The sequence below is a fragment of the Pseudophryne corroboree genome, chromosome 10, assembly GCF_028390025.1.
Source record: "Pseudophryne corroboree isolate aPseCor3 chromosome 10, aPseCor3.hap2, whole genome shotgun sequence".
Classification (NCBI taxonomy): domain Eukaryota; kingdom Metazoa; phylum Chordata; class Amphibia; order Anura; family Myobatrachidae; genus Pseudophryne; species Pseudophryne corroboree.
In genome coordinates, this window is record NC_086453.1 from 81,867,510 (window position 1) to 81,885,745 (window position 18,236).

General features: G+C 47.2%; 1 protein-coding gene across 3 annotated transcripts in view; it reads left to right on the plus strand.

Moving 5' to 3' along the window:
• LOC134966074 (cathepsin D-like) overlaps window positions 1-18,236 on the plus strand; it is a 71,725-nt gene that overhangs the window by 36,765 nt on the left and 16,724 nt on the right. For all 3 annotated transcript variants that reach the window (XM_063942540.1, XM_063942542.1, XM_063942541.1), the window contains exons 5-8: window positions 4,418-4,617; window positions 11,925-12,047; window positions 12,359-12,503; window positions 13,864-13,962. In XM_063942540.1, the coding sequence (XP_063798610.1) occupies window positions 4,418-4,617; window positions 11,925-12,047; window positions 12,359-12,503; window positions 13,864-13,962 (567 nt within the window). The remainder of the gene's footprint in view (window positions 1-4,417; window positions 4,618-11,924; window positions 12,048-12,358; window positions 12,504-13,863; window positions 13,963-18,236) is intronic.

An 18,236-nucleotide genomic window follows, 5' to 3' on the forward strand; every position in this document is an offset into this window, starting at 1 on the left:
TGTAACCGGCGCGACTACAGGAGCTATTATGTGTAAATTTATAGTTTGCAGGGGGGCGCCGAACACACTAGCACCGGCCTTGTTTGTACACTCTATGTATTACATGCTCTCTAGGATTTTTGTTTGCAGAATGTAATTAACTAGGTAGAATGTGAGAATGGGATTCCTGCGTAAGACAATGGGGGTCATTCCGAGTTGATCGCTAGCTACCGTTGTTCGCAGCGCAGAGATCTGGCTAAAAATCATCACTTCTGCGCATGCGTATGGGCCACAGTACGCACGCGCAAAGTACTTTCACAAAAAACGATGTAGTTTTACACAAGGTCGAGCGACGCTTTTCAGTCGCTCTGCTGATCGGTGAGTGATTGACAGGAAGTGGGTGTTTCTGGGTGGTAACTGAGCGTTTTCCGTGAGTGTGCTAAAAAACGCAGGCGTGTCCGGTAAAAACACAGGCATGCCTGGGGAAACGGGGGAGTGGCTGGCCGAACGCAGGGAGTGTTTGTGACGTCAAAGCAGGAACTAAACAGACTGAAGTGATCGCAAGGAAGGAGTAGGTCTGCAGCCACTCTGAAACTGCTTGAAAAAATTTCAGCACTGTTCTGCTAACCTTTCATTCACACTTCTGCTAAGCTAAGATACACTCCCAGAGGGCGGCGGCTTAGCTTGTGCACTGCTGCTAAAAGCAGCTAGCGAGCGATCAACTCGGAATGAGGGCCAATGAGCTATCCAGTATAGTTCACACCAGGGCCGGCTCTAGGCATGTTCGAATAGAGCGGCCGCGCAGGGCGCCACCCTTAATTGGCGCCGCGCGCTGGCGCCGCCATGTTCGAACATGGAGCCGGCCCTGCTCTGCAGCATCGTGTGACTTGAGTGCGCTATACGCGCTGAGCGGCGCCGGTGTCTAACGTCAGACGCCGGCGCCGCGCAGCGCGCACAGCGCACTCAAGCGCCTTGGACTTGGAGGCTTCCTGGCCGCCCGCCCGCCAGCACCCCCGCACCCGGACCCGGACCTGCACTGCCGCACCCGGACAGCAGTACTCCTCCCCCTCCAACGCCGCAGGTATTTGGGGGGGCGGCTGAGTGAATCATTTATGGATGGCACTGTGGGGGCATTTATCTGGCACTGTGGGGGCGTTTATCTGGCACTGTGGGGACATTTATCTGGCACTGTGGCACTGGGGGCATTTATCTGGCACTGTGGGGGCATTTACCTGGCACTGTGGGGACATTTATCTGGCACTGGGGGCATTTATCTGGCACTGTGGGGACATTTATCTGGCACTGTGGCACTGGGGGCATTTATCTGGCACTGTGGGGGCATTTACCTGGCACTGTGGGGACATTTATCTAGCACTGGGGGCATTTATCTGGCACTGTGGGGACATTTATCTGGCACTGTGGGGGCATTTATCTGGCAGTGTGGGGACATTTATCTGGCACTGTGGGCATTTACCTGGCACTGTGGGGACATTTATCTGGCACTGGGGGCATTTATCTGGCACTGTGGGCATTTATCTGGCACTGTGGGGACATGTATCTGGCACTGTGGCTGTGGGGGCATTTATCTGGCACTGTGGGGGCATTTATCTGGCACTGTGGGCATTTATCTGTCACTGTGGGGACATTTATCTGGCACTGTGGGGGCATTTATCTGGCACTATGGGGACATTTTGGCACTGTGGGGGCATTTATCTGGCACTGTGGGGGCATTTATCTGGCACTGTGGGGACATTTATTTGGCACTGTGGTGACACTTATCTGGCACTAGGGGTATTTATCTGGCACTGTGGGCATTTATCTGGCACTGTGGGGACATTTATCTGGCACTGTGGCTGTGGGGGCATTTATCTGGCACTGTGGGGGTATTTATCTGGCACTGTGGGGACATTTATCTGGCACTGTGGGGGGCATTTATCTGGCACTGTGGGGGCATTTATCTGGCACTGTGGGGACATTTATGTAGCACTGTGGGGACATTTATGTAGCACTGTGGGGGCATTTATGTAGCACTGTGGGGGCATTTATCTGGCACTGTGGGGACATTTATCTGGCACTGTGGGGGCATTTATCTAGCACTGTGGGGACATGTATCTGGCACTGTGGCTGTGGGGGCATTTATCTGGCACTGTGGGGGCATTTATCTGGCACTGTGGGAATTTATCTGGCACTGTGGGGACATTTATCTGGCACTGTGGGGGCATTTATCTGGCACTATGGGGACATTTTGGCACTGTGGGGGCATTTATCTGGCACTGTGGGGGCATTTATCTGGCACTGTGGGGACATTTATCTGGCACTGGGGGTATTTATCTGGCACTGTGGGCATTTATCTGGCACTGTGGGGACATTTATCTGGCACTGTGGCTGTGGGGGCATTTATCTGGCACTGTGGGGGAATTTATCTGGCACTGTGGGGGCATTTATCTGGCACTGTGGGGACATTTATCTGGCACTGTGGGGGCATTTATCTGGCACTTTGGGGGCATTTATCTGGCACTGTGGGGGCATTTTGGCACTGTGGGGGCATTTATCTGGCACTGTGGGGGCATTTATCTGGCACTGTGGGGACATTTATGTAGCACTGTGGGGACATTTATGTAGCACTGTGGGGGCATTTATGTAGCACTGTGGGGGCATTTATCTGGCACTGTGGGGGCATTTATCTGGCACTGTGGGGACATTTATCTGGCACTGTGGGGGCATTTATCTAGCACTGTGGGGGCTTTTCTGTATCTACATATCTGGCACTGTGTGGCCATTTATGTATCTGGCATTGCTGGGGGGCATGTCATGTGTTGCTGGCACTGCTGGGGGGCATGTCATGTGTAGCTGGCACGGCTGGGGAGCATATCATGTAGTGTTCCCGCTAGGCGTCTGTGGCTAGGCAAAGTGTCTAACGTGCTCTGCCTGGCGCAAAGTGTCTAACGTGCTCTGCCTGGCGCAAAGTGTCTAACGTGCTCTGCCTGGCGCAAAGTGTCTAACGTGCTCTGCCTGGCGCAAAGTGTCTAGGAGGTTCTACCTGGTGCAGTGTGTATTAACTGCACTACTGTGTGGTGTAATGCGAATTGCCACTATTATGTGGCCACGCACCTTCCCCACGAAGCAACGCCCCTAAATTTTTGATGCGCGCCTTCGGCGCGCACTGTCCATGCTTTACCATGTAGGTAGATGAGCACCAAGCATTACAGTATGTACATCATTTTGCCCTCCTAACTTAAAAATGTGCCCTCCCTGCCCTAAAAAGTTGACACTATCGTGTAGCTGGCACTGCTGGGGGGCATATTGTGTGTAGCTGGCACTGCTGGGGGGCATATCATGTATATCTGGCACTGCACATTGTGTATCTGGCACTATACTGGAGACATTATGTGTATCTGACACTATACTGGAGACATTGGGGGTAATTCCAAGTTGATCGCAGCAGGACATTTTTTAGCAGTTGGGCAAAACCATGTGCACTGCAGGGGAGGCAGATATAACATGTGCAGAGAGAGTTAGATTTGGGTGGGCTATTTTGTTTCTGTGCAGGGTAAATACTGGCTGCTCTATTTTTACACTGCAATTTAGATTGCAGATTGAACACACCACACCCAAATCTAACTCTCTCTGCACATGTTATATCTGCCTCCCCTGCAGTGCACATGGTTTTGCCCAATTGCTAACAAAAATCCTGCTGCGATCAACTTGGAATTACCCCCATTGTGTGTAAGGAACACTACTGTGGCTGTTATGTGTAAGGCTGCTAATTGTGTGCGTAGAGGGGGTGTGAAAACATATTTATTTATAGTCTAATAATATGAAGTTATGAGGCCGCGCCCACTTTCCAAGAGGCCATGCCCACTTTTCCTAATGGGGGGGGTGCTTTTACATGTTTTCGCTCAGGGTGCTAGTAGGCATGGAGCCGGCCCTGGTTCACACTGCTATTTACCATACCTCCCAACTTTGCCCTTGGAGTAAGAGGGACACACGCGCAGCGAAGCCACGCGTGCTCCCGGAAAGGGGGTGTGGCCTATGAAAGGGGTGTGGCTTCACGGGAGGACCGCAAATCGCGAGCCACGCCCCCGTTTTCGTCACTGAGGGGGCATGCCCAGCGCTCTATGAGCTGCTGGTATGCCCCCTCTCCCTCTGTCTCCAGTGAATAGAGTAGACGCTGTGCGCATGCGCACAGCGTCTATTCACCGCTGCTCTGCTAAGCAGGGCAGCGAATGCAGGAGCCTCCCAACTGCCCCCCCCCGCACCCCACCGCGGGACACTGCGGCCTGCGGGTGGGACAGCGGGACAGTCCCCAAACACCGGGACTGTCCCGCGAAAATCGGGACAGTTGGGAGGTATGGATTTATTTTGCCAATATGCTTTTTACCACTCTACTTACACATCAGTTGTTATGTCAGTGTTGTTATGATGGTCTCTTACACAGATTGGCAGTCTACTGATCACAAACCAGACATTTGCAGAGGCAGTGAAGCAGCCCGGGTTTATATTTGTTGCTGCCCGATTCGATGGTATTCTCGGAATGGGATATCCTACTATTTCTGTTGATGGCGTCCTTCCATTGTTTGATAATATAATGCGGCAGAAACTGGTGGAAAAGAATGTCTTTTCATTTTACTTGAATAGGTAAGATATTTTTTTATATTAAATTCCCCGGCGCAGGCAATTTACCATGATACTACTTACACTATGTACAGCTACTGATTGAATTTAAAACCTGTTTAATATACTACACAACAGATTTGTGGGCACTAGCCTGATCTACAGGGGTACTGGGCTCGACCAATCAGTTATCTCCCAGATTCAATCCCCAATTTTTATTTGCTTAAACAAGATAATTTCATGTACTGGAGATTTTTTCTAATAACCATTTCATTGTGTAAAGTGATTAAAGCTAATTATATTTTCTTCAATATTTTTTATTTATTATTATTAATTTTAAGAGATAACATATTGGCCCTCATTCCGAGTTGTTCGCTCGGAGTTTTTCATCGCATCGCAGTGAGAATTCTCTTAGTGCGCATGCGCAATGTTCGCACTGCGACTGCGCCAAGTAACTTTACTATGAAGAAAGTAAGTTTACTCACGGCATTTTCATCGCTCCGACGTTCGCATTGTGATTGACAGGAAATGGGTGTTACTGGGCGGATGCACGGCGTTTTAGGGGCGTGTGGCAGGAAACGCTACCGTTTCCGGAAAAAACGCAGGAGTGGCCGGAGAAACGGTGGGAGTGCCTGGGCGAACGCTGGGTGTGTTTATGACGTCAGCCAGGAACGACAAGCACTGAACTGATCGCACAGGCAGAGTAAGTCTGAAGCTACTCAGAAACTGCTATCTCGTTTGTAATCGCAATATTGCGCCTACGTCGGTCGCAATTTTAAGAAGCTAAGATTCACTCCCAGTAGGCGGCGGCTTAGCGTGTGTAACTCTGCTACATTCGCCTTGCGAGCGAACAACTCGGAATGAGGGCCATTGTATATTGTTTGTTATTATTGTATCTGCTGTTCTAAGGGGCCCTACACACTCGGCGATGCGCCGCCGAGGTGCCCGACGGCCGATACGGCCGACGAGCAACCCGGCGGCGGGGGGGCAGTGACGGGGGGAGTGAAGTTTCTTCACTCCCCCCGTCACCCGGCTGCATTGAAGTGCAGGCAAATATGGACGAGATCGTCCATATTGGCCTGCATGCACAGCCGACGGGAGATCAGCGATGAACGAGCGCGGGGCCGCGCATCGTTCATCGCTGGAGTCTCCACACTGAAAGATATGAACGAGTTCTCGTTCATTTATGAACGAGATCGTTCATATCTTTCAGAATATCGGCATGTGTGTAGGGCCTATAAGGGCTATTTAGTTTTCAGCAATGGTGGGATGTGATGTAGTATCCGGTTGAATGGCTAACAGAAACTATGTTTACGTTCCCGATTTTCACACCACAATGTCAACATTAGAACATTGACATGGTTCAAACTGTCGACAGGTTAAAAATGCCGACATCTGAAATATTGCCATGTGAACTGTTAACATTCTGAGGATGCCGACGGTTAGGCGCCTCTGAGAGGGAAAGGGTTAGGTTGCAGTGGGAGGCTGGAGTTAGGCTGCGTGGGGGCAGGAGTTTAGGACTAGGCACTAGATGGAGGGTTAGGGATTAGGGTTAGGGGAGAAATACTCGCCAGAATTCCAATCCTTAGACACCTGCGTCGGAACTGATCCTCATGTACCCAGGCCAGAAGATGCTGGAGCTGACCACTGCCAGCAGGAAAAGGTAAGAGACCACTAGACCACCAGAGACGCACTGTTGACAGTTCATCGTGTCGACATATCATCCAGGTAGACATGTGGAATGCTGACATTGTCACATGCTGGGCAGACAACTGTGAATAGCATTTTCTCTGTTTGGCACTACCGGATATATTGGGTGATATGGAATTCCTTTACCCCATCAACTAAATTTACACAAAGTTTAAAAGGCTGATTCTGTAGATGTCACATTTCCAGGAGTAGTGTTGGGCTACTCTTTATAAGATATAAGATATACCTAAAATCCAAAATGGGAGAGTATAACATACGATGCATGAATTTAAAAAGTGTAACCTAAGGCTAATTGTACAGAGCTGCTGTGTGATATCGCAGGCTACTACTTGTCCCATTGCAACGGTAAAAAGATTTTTTTAAGTTAACAGTCAGTGATGAACGCTGAAATAGCAAAAAGTGATGAAACACCAAACAGCCAACTGAAAATGCTCAGCCGTTTCCTTTCAAGTTCACTTATTAAGGTTCACATTCTCTGTGACCTTTTTGGACCTGTCCCCCTGAGTAAATTCACCAGTTTCTATATAGTGCTTATGTTACCTGACAGAGGGCCTAATTCGGACCTGATCGAAACGCACATCTACCATCAAATTCTTGGACATGCGGGGGGACGCCCAGCACAGGGCTTGTCCGCCTCACATGCCAGGCCCTACCCGCCCTGTCAATCAGGCAGAGGCGTTCACACAAGTGAGATGCCTTTGCATCTTAGTGTGTGCGCATGTGCAGTGCAGCTGCTGCGCGTGTGACCACGGCATAGGCTTTAGCCTGTGAGCGCTGCCACTGCAGCGACCAGGTCTGAATTAGACCCATACATCAGTAAGGCTGATGGGACAGGATCCGGTGGGTTCCTCTCTGGTAAAATATTCCAATGAGTAGACCATAGGCTACTTTGGGCTAATGGCATCTGAAGAAAGCTACCTGGACTTTGCATCCCAGAGCTTGGTAGACCTGAGAGTTTAGCAGCCCACATAGAACTTATGAGATCTGCTTCTGCTGACGGAATTGATACATCAAGAGAAAGTAATGCTGGGTACACACTGTTTGGTCATATGTTTGTAAATCCAGTCATAAGGACACAGAGACATGTGAGTTCACTGCTGTGCTGTTTATTCCCTCACCAACTCCAGGCACACTGCACACTGGACCACCCACTTCCCAGCATCCCCCTGGTCCCAGGGACCATCACTGAAGATTCAGGCTTACACAGATTAGTAAGGGAGTGTCTACAAATATTAAGCATTCTAATACACTAACATCACACACACTAGGAAAACAGATCAGCCATCCACACTTACCAATCATCGGCCCGATGTATTGTGCCGGACGTCACAACTGGGTACATGTGCATGCCCATTTGTGATGTCAGTCCCCGGCGGCCTCTGCAGCAAGTGTATGGGGAGTCTGCTGGCGGCCTGATGCACAATGGGGGTAATTCTGAGTTGATCGCAGCGGGAACTTTGTTAGCAGTTGGGTAAAACCAAGTGCACTGCAGCGGAGGCAGATATAACATGTGCAGAGAGAGTTAGATTTGGGTGTGGTGTGTTCAATCTGCAATCTAAATTGCAGTGTAAAAATAAAGCAGCCAGTATTTACCCTGCACAGAAACAATAACCCACCCAAATCTAACTCTCTCTGCACATGTTATATCTGCCTCCCCTGCAGTGCACATGGTTTTGCCCAACTGCTAACAAAAATACTGCTGCGGTCAACTCAGAATTACCCCCAATATCTGCAGATATATCGGCCATCAGTTGTGCTGCACGGCAAACGCAGTTTGACTGTGAATGATGTCATTCACTGACATATCACTGGTACACACCTGCCGACGTGCCCACGATGTATATCGGCCATTTATATTACACATGTTAGTTACTGTATATGTTGCTTAGACAGCTGTGTAATGTGTAGTTTGTGTGTGTGTGTGTGTGTGTGTGTGTGTGTGTGTGTGTGTGTGTGTGTCATACTTGCCTACTTTTGAAAACTAGTTTCAGGGAGAATATAGGAAGTTAGAAGAGTTGCGCGGCGCTCCATTGAGGAAGGTGGGGGGAGGGGGGTTCATGCTCTGCCCAAATACCCACACAGTGCCCAGCATGCATTCCCCATACCCACGCAGTGTCCCTCATACCCACACAGTGCCCAGCATGCATTCCCCATACCCACGCAGTGTCCCTCATACCCACACTGTGCCCAGCATGCATTCCCCATACCCACACAGTGTCCCTCATACCCACACAGTGCCCAGCATGCATTCCCCATACCCACACAGTGTCCCTCATACCCACACAGTGCCCAGCATGCATTCCCCATACCCACACAGTGTCCCTCATACCCACACAGTGCCCAGCATGCATTCCCCATACCCACAGTGTCCCTCATACCCACACAGTGCCCAGCATGCATTCCCCATACCCACACAGTGTCCCTCATACCCACACAGTGCCCAGCATGCATTCCCCATACCCACACAGTGTCCCTCATACCCACACAGTGCCTAGCATGCATTCCCCATACCCACACAGTGTCCCTCATACCCACACAGTGCCCAGCATACATTCCCCATACCCACACAGTGTCCCTCATACCCACACAGTGCCCAGCATGCATTCCCCATACCCACAGTGTCCCTCATACCCACACAGTGCCCAGCATGCATTCCTCATACCCACACAGTGTCCCTCATACCCACACAGTGCCCAGCATGCATTCCCCATACCCACACAGTGTCCCTCATACCCACACAGTGCCCAGCATGCATTCCCCATACCCACACAGTGTCCCTCATACCCACACAGTGCCCAGCATACATTCCCCATACCCACACAGTGTCCCTCATACCCACACAGTGCCCAGCATGCATTCCCCATACCCACACAGTGTCCCTCATACCCACACAGTGCCCAGCATGCATTCCCCATACCCACACAGTGTCCCTCATACCCACACAGTGCCCAGCATGCACCCCTCAAAACCACAGTGCCCAATCATATACCACTCCATACCGACACAGTGCCCAACATACATCACCCCATACCCACAGTGCCCAGCATTCGCCCCCAATGCCCACACAGTGTCCAGCATACCTCCCACACGCATACAGTATCTACAGCCCCCATATCCCACAGTGTCCAGCATACACTCCCTCATACTCATAAGTGAACACACAGCACAAACCAGCAAGGCCAGCATACACCTCCCCCCCCCCTCCCCCCCGTATCCATATAGTGCCAGACATAGTACACACATAGCTGATAAGTAAAATAATCAGCTCTACCTGATGCAAATTCGCAGTATCTGCCACAGCCCCCGAGGAGCAACAGAGATCAGGGACATATGGAGGATGGGACGGTGATAGCAGGGGGAGTGACGATCACATTACAGGAGTTCTATAATAAACACCTCTCTGTAATGTGAGAGAGAGAGGTGTGTGTGTGTGTGTGTGTGTGTGTGTGTGTGTGTGTGTGTGTGTGTGTGTGTGTGTGTGTGTGTGTGTGTGTGTGTGTGTGTCAGGTTTATTTGATATAAAAAGGGCTACTTTCCTGTGCATTGTCAGATGCACCTCAGCAGGCTTATGGGCACAAAGTATCACCAAGATGATTAGGGAAGCGCTATTATCCAGTGATTTGATTGGTGATATTACAGCATCCATTCATCTTTTTTTTTTTTCATTTCAATCTTTTTATTCAAACAAAATAAGTGTTGAGTGTGTGTGTACTATGGGCCTGATTCTCATCTGTACAGTAGCGCACAGCCACAGGGAGTGTACAAATAACAGGCAAATGTAGCAGCAGGCCTCAGTAGGAAATGGACGCCTCCTGCCAGCATCTGTGATCCAAGGGCTGCATCCGAGCACGCAACATCGGATCACCATCAAGACCATCGGCAGTGATGGTTGCAGCTCTTGGCCAAAGCTTACAGAGACTGGCCATCAGAACTCCTCTGCCGGGGTCGGGGTCCAGGAAGTCTGCTAGGGACTATTCTACACATGCGACGAGCGGTGCTTGTACATATGCAGACCCTCAAACATTGGATTTATATGTAAGCAATGAAGTTTGTGTGCAAATCTGAATCAGGCGCTATTTGGTGGTAATAGGCAGAGTAAATAGCATGCACCATCGAAATCACCAGATAGTCCATGTCTTAACCAGTACTTTAGCTTATTATGCAGCAGCCTGGCTGCACAGCTGTACTCACTGTTATACACACTCAGGAGGTATATTTACTAACATGTGGGCCATCAGAAGTAGAGATGTTGCCCATAGCAACCAACCAGATTTACTTATCATTTGCCTAGCACCTTTAAGATGTGCCCATAGCAACCAACCAGATTTACTTATCATTTGCCTAGCACCTTTAAGACCTATTGGTTGCTATGGCAACATCTCCACTTCTGAAAACCTGCACTTCAGTAAATATACTCCCTAGGTATCTGGATGATGGAGCTTGAGCAGAGCCGGTACTATAAGTGGGTAGTGGTTCACAAGTAGTAGCAGTATCCATCAATACTAAGTATCCAATGGATACTAAGCTTAGGAGAATGATAAAGTGAGAGAGATAGAGGGGTCTATTCATGAAGCAGTGAAAATTGTGGAGAAGTGAGACTGTGGAGAAGCTGCCGATGCAACCAATCAGCTGCTCTGTACAATTGTAGAATATGCAAATTATAAATGTTACTTCAATGTTGATTGGTTGTCATGGGCAACATCTACACAAGCTCACTTCTCCACACTTTTCACTGCTACATAAATTGACCCCAAAGTACCAACCAATTAGTTCCTAACTGCCATGTTACAGGCTGTTTTTGAAAAGTGACAGGAGCTAGTTGGTTGGTAGTTTATCTCTCTCCACTTTATCACTCTCCAAGGTTTAGTACATCTGGCCTCTGAGGTATAATTGCATGACCTTGTTAGAGTTAAGTGGAAAACATCCGTATCCCACTATGGTGTTCATTCAAAGTGACAAGATGGCACCACACATGATCAGAAGACCAAACAGTGGCCATCTTGGTAAAGGACATGAAGCCTCCTCAAAGTAGCATCATGGAGACATCTCAACAAAAATGTCATTTGAAAATCTTTGAATGTACTTGAATGTACCTGAAATGAATTTCTAAATACTGTAATTCAACACTCAGATGGGTTGTAGTGCACTTGCTCAGTGTGCAATGAAAATGTCAGCAAGCATTATAGGGCCCCCAGAAGGCAGCATATGTACACCCGCCACCAGTAAAGCTGTAAACAGGATGAATTGCCATTATGTGTACAGTTGTACTGCTGGCGAGTGGAAAATGCTTAATGTAGCATTTTATACCTGCCGACATCAAGGTGCCTGATTCCCAGGGCCCCCAAAATGCTTGGCGCCATTTTTATTGTCTACAGTCCGTATATATGTCCACTCAGATGACTCTATTACTGTACATGGGTAGGGTCGGCGAACATTATACTGAGTAGACGGCCCTTATCAATTTAGCAGCCAAAGAGGATATAGAGCTAATACTTGTATATATCCAGATCAATACATTAGACCCAAGAGGTACAGATTGATATTTCTTCTTATACTAGTATGCTTTGTTAAGATACATGCGACTGTAGAATCTTACAGTTCTTCTTGTGTCATTGATGAAGAGACCCTACTGCACCGATTGGAGGAGAACTGCTCTTGGGAGGCACAGACCCTAAATACTACACAGGTGACTTTCATTACCTGAATGTGACTCGTATGGCTTATTGGCAGATCAAGGCTGATGAGTGAGTACCTAACTATTATTATTATTATTATTGTACAATTCCCATCACCCCTTGCACCCATTCTCCATGTATTGCGATGTACAGATTGTAGGGCTACAGCTCCTTTTAAGCTCATCCGCTGCATCTGTTATCGCACTCCTGTATCTTTTTAAGATATTCACAGCCATACAAGCACTTAAACATTATTTCTAACGATGTGGGGACTGACAGAGACCTATAGACTATAAGCTCTACAGGGAAAAAAGACTTTAGAGCTCAGTTACCAAAGAGAACGTTTACATTTTGTCAATTGCTCCTCTCTCTCTCCATAGAGTCACAGTCGGCAGCCAACTATCTCTCTGCAAAGGAGGCTGCCAAGCAATTGTAGACACTGGGACTTCTCTGATTACTGGACCCAGTGCAGAAATCAGTGCACTCCACAAGGCTATAGGAGCATTTCCATTCTTCAACGGCGAGGTAATATACGACAGGCAGTTATGTTAGTCACTGCTGCTGTGTTACTTTACTGGACCATAGGTATGGAGCAACTACACTGTTTCAGCCTATTGGCGTGGTCACAGTCATCCATTGATGTAAAATCTAAAAGAATGTAAGAGCAAATAATCTTCGCCCTTAAGGTAAATGCTGTTCACAAACAGCCAGATGTGTGGTCATATCCAGTCTGATCACCAAATGACCAGCTCTATATTCAGTTTGACAAGACATCGTACTGTAAAAAATCAGACAATTCTCAAAACTCTACATAATTACACTCTTGCATTCTACTCAACCCTAAAAGCAGAATGCCAGTGATATAAGATAACGGTAACACGTAATAAAGGAGAACACTAGAATGGTTACTGGAAAATACAGTAATATGAATCGATATATGAATCCATCACGTATTACTGCCACCCTCCAAATATCTGGATAAGTAGAGCGCTGGTTACATTTGTATCTTACATGAATCGATATATATAAAACATCAAGCACTGAGATTTGAGAACAACAGAGTAAACCCAGTACAGTACTCAACACAATGGAAACAAATGAGGAAGAAAGATTAGTACGAAAGAGCCATGGCGGAGCAGAGTGCCCCAAACCCTGATCTGCTTGCATCAATAATAGGGCGGAACACAAATCATAAACAAGAAGTGGATTCTGCAGGGCTGGTATCAGTGCCAGACTGGGGGATGAAGGGTCCTCCAGGGGTACGTAGAGGTAGGGGCCCACGTTTAAGAGGTGTGACCAGCCACCAGTCCAAGGTCCTGATATACCAAATACCTGACCATCTAGTAGAGGAACAATGTATTTATAGAGTGCACGATCTGGAACCTTTACTTACCTTTTTGAGAGTGAAGCAACGGAGCTGCAGTGGTGGTAAAAAAAATGCCGGCAAAATGTCCACCACGCATGCGCAATGGGGTTTTAGTCTCTGGAACATGCCGTGCGCCGTATTTCCGGAGACCTGTGCATGCGCAGTAGACTCTCGCACAATGCCAGCGTCTACTGTGCTGTGAAGAGGAGGGGGCCCATCTGGAGTCTGCACACGGAGCCCCACTTCTGTTAAAATGCCCCTGCCACCAGCATTGGTTTTGCCTATCACATTGACCATAACAAATTCTGGACCACCAACCCATGGCAGCCCTGCAGCGCCCAGTTTCAGAACCACTGAGCTACATGATACAGTGTGCAAGTTCACCCAAAGAACATTGTTGTTATTTCAAAGCTACACCTGGCGCTTTAATTGCGAATAAACTGATGGAACAGGGTACACCAGTAATTCACACATAAATGATTATAACATCTTATTATTTGCCTCTTTTGTTTCCGTTAGTATATTATTAGCTGCAACAAGATCGAATCACTGCCCAACATCTCATTCAGCCTGGGTGGTGTACAGTACAACCTAACAGGGGCCGAATACGTGCTGAAGGTAAGAACACACTGCATATTACAAGTCGTCCATTATAGAAATGGCATAATATATTTGGTTCCTTTGACAGAGGGCTAAAAGGGGAAAAACATATCATCTCTTTCCTTTCTGTCATTTCAAAAAATAAAAGGTAATAATAAAGATGGGGCTTTTTTTTATTTTAGTATGAACTATGGGGGTAATTCCAAGTTGATCGCAGCAGGATTTTTGTTAGCAATTGGGCAAAACCATGTGCACTGCAGGGGAGGCAGATATAACATGTGCAGAGAGAGTTAGATTTGGGTGGGGTGTGTTCAATCTGCAATCTAATTTGCAGTGTAAAAATAAAGCAGCCAGTATTTACCCTGCACAGAAATAAAATAACCCAACCAAATCTAACTCTTTCTGCACATGTTATATCTGCCTCCCCTGCAGTGCACATGGTTTTGCCCAACTGCTATCAGAAATCCTGCTGCGATCAACTTGGAATTACCCCCAATGTGTGTTAATAGATTGCATAATAATTATTATTATTATTACTCTCCCGCCGCTCCACATCTGAATCCTTTTCAAACTCCTCACCCTCACACACATACAAGGCCATCTCTAATTCCACTGCTCCATACATCTCCAACCTCCTCTCCCTTCATACTCCCTCCTGACCCCTACGGTCGGCCAATGACCGTCGCCTCTCCTCTGTCCTGGTCACTGCTTCCCATGCTGGAGTTCAAGATTTTACCCGTGCTGCACCCCTTCAGTGGAACGCACTCCCCGCTGCTCCATTAGACTCTCCCTGACCTTGCAAAGCTTCAAACGGGCACTAAAAACCCACCTATTTATCAAAGCATACCCTCCCGATGCATAACCTAGTCCTGAGGCTGCTACTCCATCCCCCTGCCTCATGCCTTGAACATCTCTGCTTTGCTTACATACTGCCATCAGGTTACCTCCCGCTTGCTTGCACCTAATGTCGTCTGTCGCCCTTCCCACTAGATTATTAGCTCTTCAGAGCAGGGCCCTATTTCCTCTTGTTATCTAAGCCCTCTTCTCGACACATTTCACTCGCAGCTCTCCCCTACTCAGCGACCATCTATACCCACTTTTTCTCCTGCTGGTAAAGGCTCATCTCCATCTATGGCCACCAGCTCCTAGTAGTACGATGATCACTCCCTCACTACGTACATCTTAAATGTATTATGTATAGAAGAAGGGCAAGTCGCACTCACGTTTATATCCTCAATACAGCAGCTGGGGTGTCATCCATGGATTCCCTCCAGAGAATCCAATTAAAGAGAAAAGCAAATGGAGCACTCACCAGTCTTTGCATAGGTGTAGATATCAAATTTGAAATTTTATTTCTCCAGACAGCATAGATAGCACAGCATGACTGTTTGCTACAGTCCAATAACTTTGAAAAAAGCCCAAGCCCAAACGTTTTCGGCCATATCCAGACCGTCATCAGGGGACACAGGAAACATCAGAGAGCTGTCACTTCATATTTAGCACATCAGCAGCCTAACTGACCATGCCTCACCGGCTCCCTAAATACCCATTATTCAAAAAACGCGCCAAAATTGCGTCATTATGTGGGCGGAGTCAGCCCAGTATATTCGTAATTATACATATGAACAACCCAATATTAATATAAATGGATATTAATGCAGATCACCCATTTCATATTAGTATCAACAATCCACAACCAGAGTCTCAATATTATAAAAATACCTGAGCAAAGATCGTAATGGTTGCATAGCAACCACTACCCAGCCGCCCCATCTCTGTCAGCCGCCAATCGGGACCTAAACGGAAGTGACGTATCGGACTGGTCGCCTAGCAACCTTCCGAGCGTCACTCCACAGATGACATGATGCTGACAACCGCCGGAACGGAAATGACGTCTCGGACTGGTTGCCAAGCAACCTCCCGGGCGTCACACCACGGCCAATAGATGACATTCTAAATCACTGGTTGCCGGGTGACCCTCCGAGCGGCTCACCGCATATATTACCTATGGTTGCCACGCAACCAGGCATAGACAGGCGGAACTACAATCGCCTGCTGACAGGGAAAACCACTTTGTATAAGGACATATTTAAAACAATATGGGACAGAAATTATATATATATATAAAAAAAGGGAATCCAAATACTAATTTTATGGATTTTTTTGGATGATCAATAGGGTTGTTCAACTAAACAAAGATGTGGGCAATAAGGAGCCAATGAGGTGTGGGTAATACTCTATCATGACAAACACCAACATACAACATGAATACATAAACATGAGTACATATATGCATGCGTCTAAAACACATGCATATATGAACATCAATTAAAAGTGTATTTAATTAACACTTTTCAGTGCACTGGTCTAAAGGGCAAAAGCCCCACTTCTTTATCTAAGGAAAATCCCAAGGTGATTATTCTCATTTAGTCCATTGGGAGCTAGAGTTCCCAATCTAAAAATCCATCTTGCCTCCAATTTTCTCAATATAAGGGCACGGTCTCCGCCCCTCTCGGGTTCCGGGACCCAATCAATTATACGACACCTAAGTGCTGAGCCCTGATGTCCCGCTTTTAAGAAGTGCTGTGCCACCGGTTTATCAGATGAACCAGATATAATTGCCTGGTGGATCGAGCTCCTGTGGTTTGCCATTCGTTCTCTGAAGGTGCAGGTCGTCATCCCAACGTATGCCAGGCCACATGGGCATAAAAGCATATAGACTACATGGTTTAACCTGCAGTGAAGCTTATATCTGATGTTAATCACTTTTCCAGTGTGAGGGTGTGGAAAAGAAGTGCCTGGCAGCAGCGAGCGGCACGTCACACAACCAACGCATCTGAAGCAACCTGGCCTCTGAGAGTGCAGCCATGTACTGCTTTCCTTGGCATTAAGACGTCGGGCAGGTTGCATAAGGATCTGCTTCAGGTTTCTACCACGTCTATAAGCCATCATTGGTGGATTCTCCAGAGTACCCTTAAACTTCGGGTCAGATCTAATTAATGGCCAATGCTTTTTCAAGGTTTTGGAGATAACCGGAGACATATCATCATATTGTGTCACAAATATCATCCGGCTCTGTCCCTGGTTACGTTTCTGATGTACCTTACGTTTTGCCTTAATGAGACAGCTCTCCACTGTGGTCTTTGTATATCCCCTTTCGAGGAAACGTTCTTTCATCTCTCTGATTTGAACTTCTGCGGTATCAGGGTTAGTGTTGTTCCGTAAGACCCTCATAAATTGGGAAATAGGGAGGCTTGATTTAAGAGAGGGCGGGTGTTTACTGGTCGCATGCAGGAAGGTGTTTCTATCGGTTTCTTTCCTATACAATGTAGAACCCAGTTCCATTCCATTCCGGAATATAGTCACATCCAAAAAATTGATGGAGTCATACTCACAAACCCCAGTAAAACGAACCGTGGACTCTAAATTGTTAAGTTCATTCAACATAGAATGAAATTCCTCCCTGGTGCCACTCCACAGCAGAAATATGTCATCTATAAATCTCTTGTAATAGGCGATCTTATTGCCAAATTTAGGGTAGATGTTTTTAGACTCATAATCATGCATGAAAATACCAGCATACATCGGGGCCACATTAGACCCCATCGCGGTCCCCGAGCATTGGAGGTAATAATTACCCTGATAAGTGAAATGGTTATATATCAAAATTAACTCAAGTAGCTCCAAAATAAATTCACATGGAAGATGCATGTCACCATGTATGATCATCAATTTTCTAACTGCCTCAATCCCTTCTATATGGGGAATGATAGTATATAAAGATGAAACATCCATGGTTACAAATAGCATATTTTCACTAAGATCTCTAAACGCAAGAATGTTGTCCAAGAAATCGCTCGTATCTCGAAGATAACTCGGGATGTGAGGGATAAGTTCTTGTAAAAAACTATCCACAAAAATAGCTAAGGGCTGCAAAAGGGAACCCCTGGCAGAGATGATAGGCCTGCCAGGGGGGTCCACCAATGACTTGTGGACCTTAGGCAGTGTATAAATCAATGGGCAGATCGGAAACTCCACCTTTAAGTACGAAGCGACCTGTTCAGTGAGCCAACCATTCTGAGTGGCCATATCAATGACCTGGTCTATTCGTCTTTTTATACCTGGCATAGGATTCATGCTACACTTGGTATAAGTTGTCACATCCGTCAGCTGGCGTTTAATTTCTTTGTCATAATCAACTGCATCCTGGATGACAATTGCCCCGCCCTTATCCGCAGGGCGGATCACAATGGTGTCATTGTCCCTCAAGGATTTAAGGGCCTGTCTCTGTT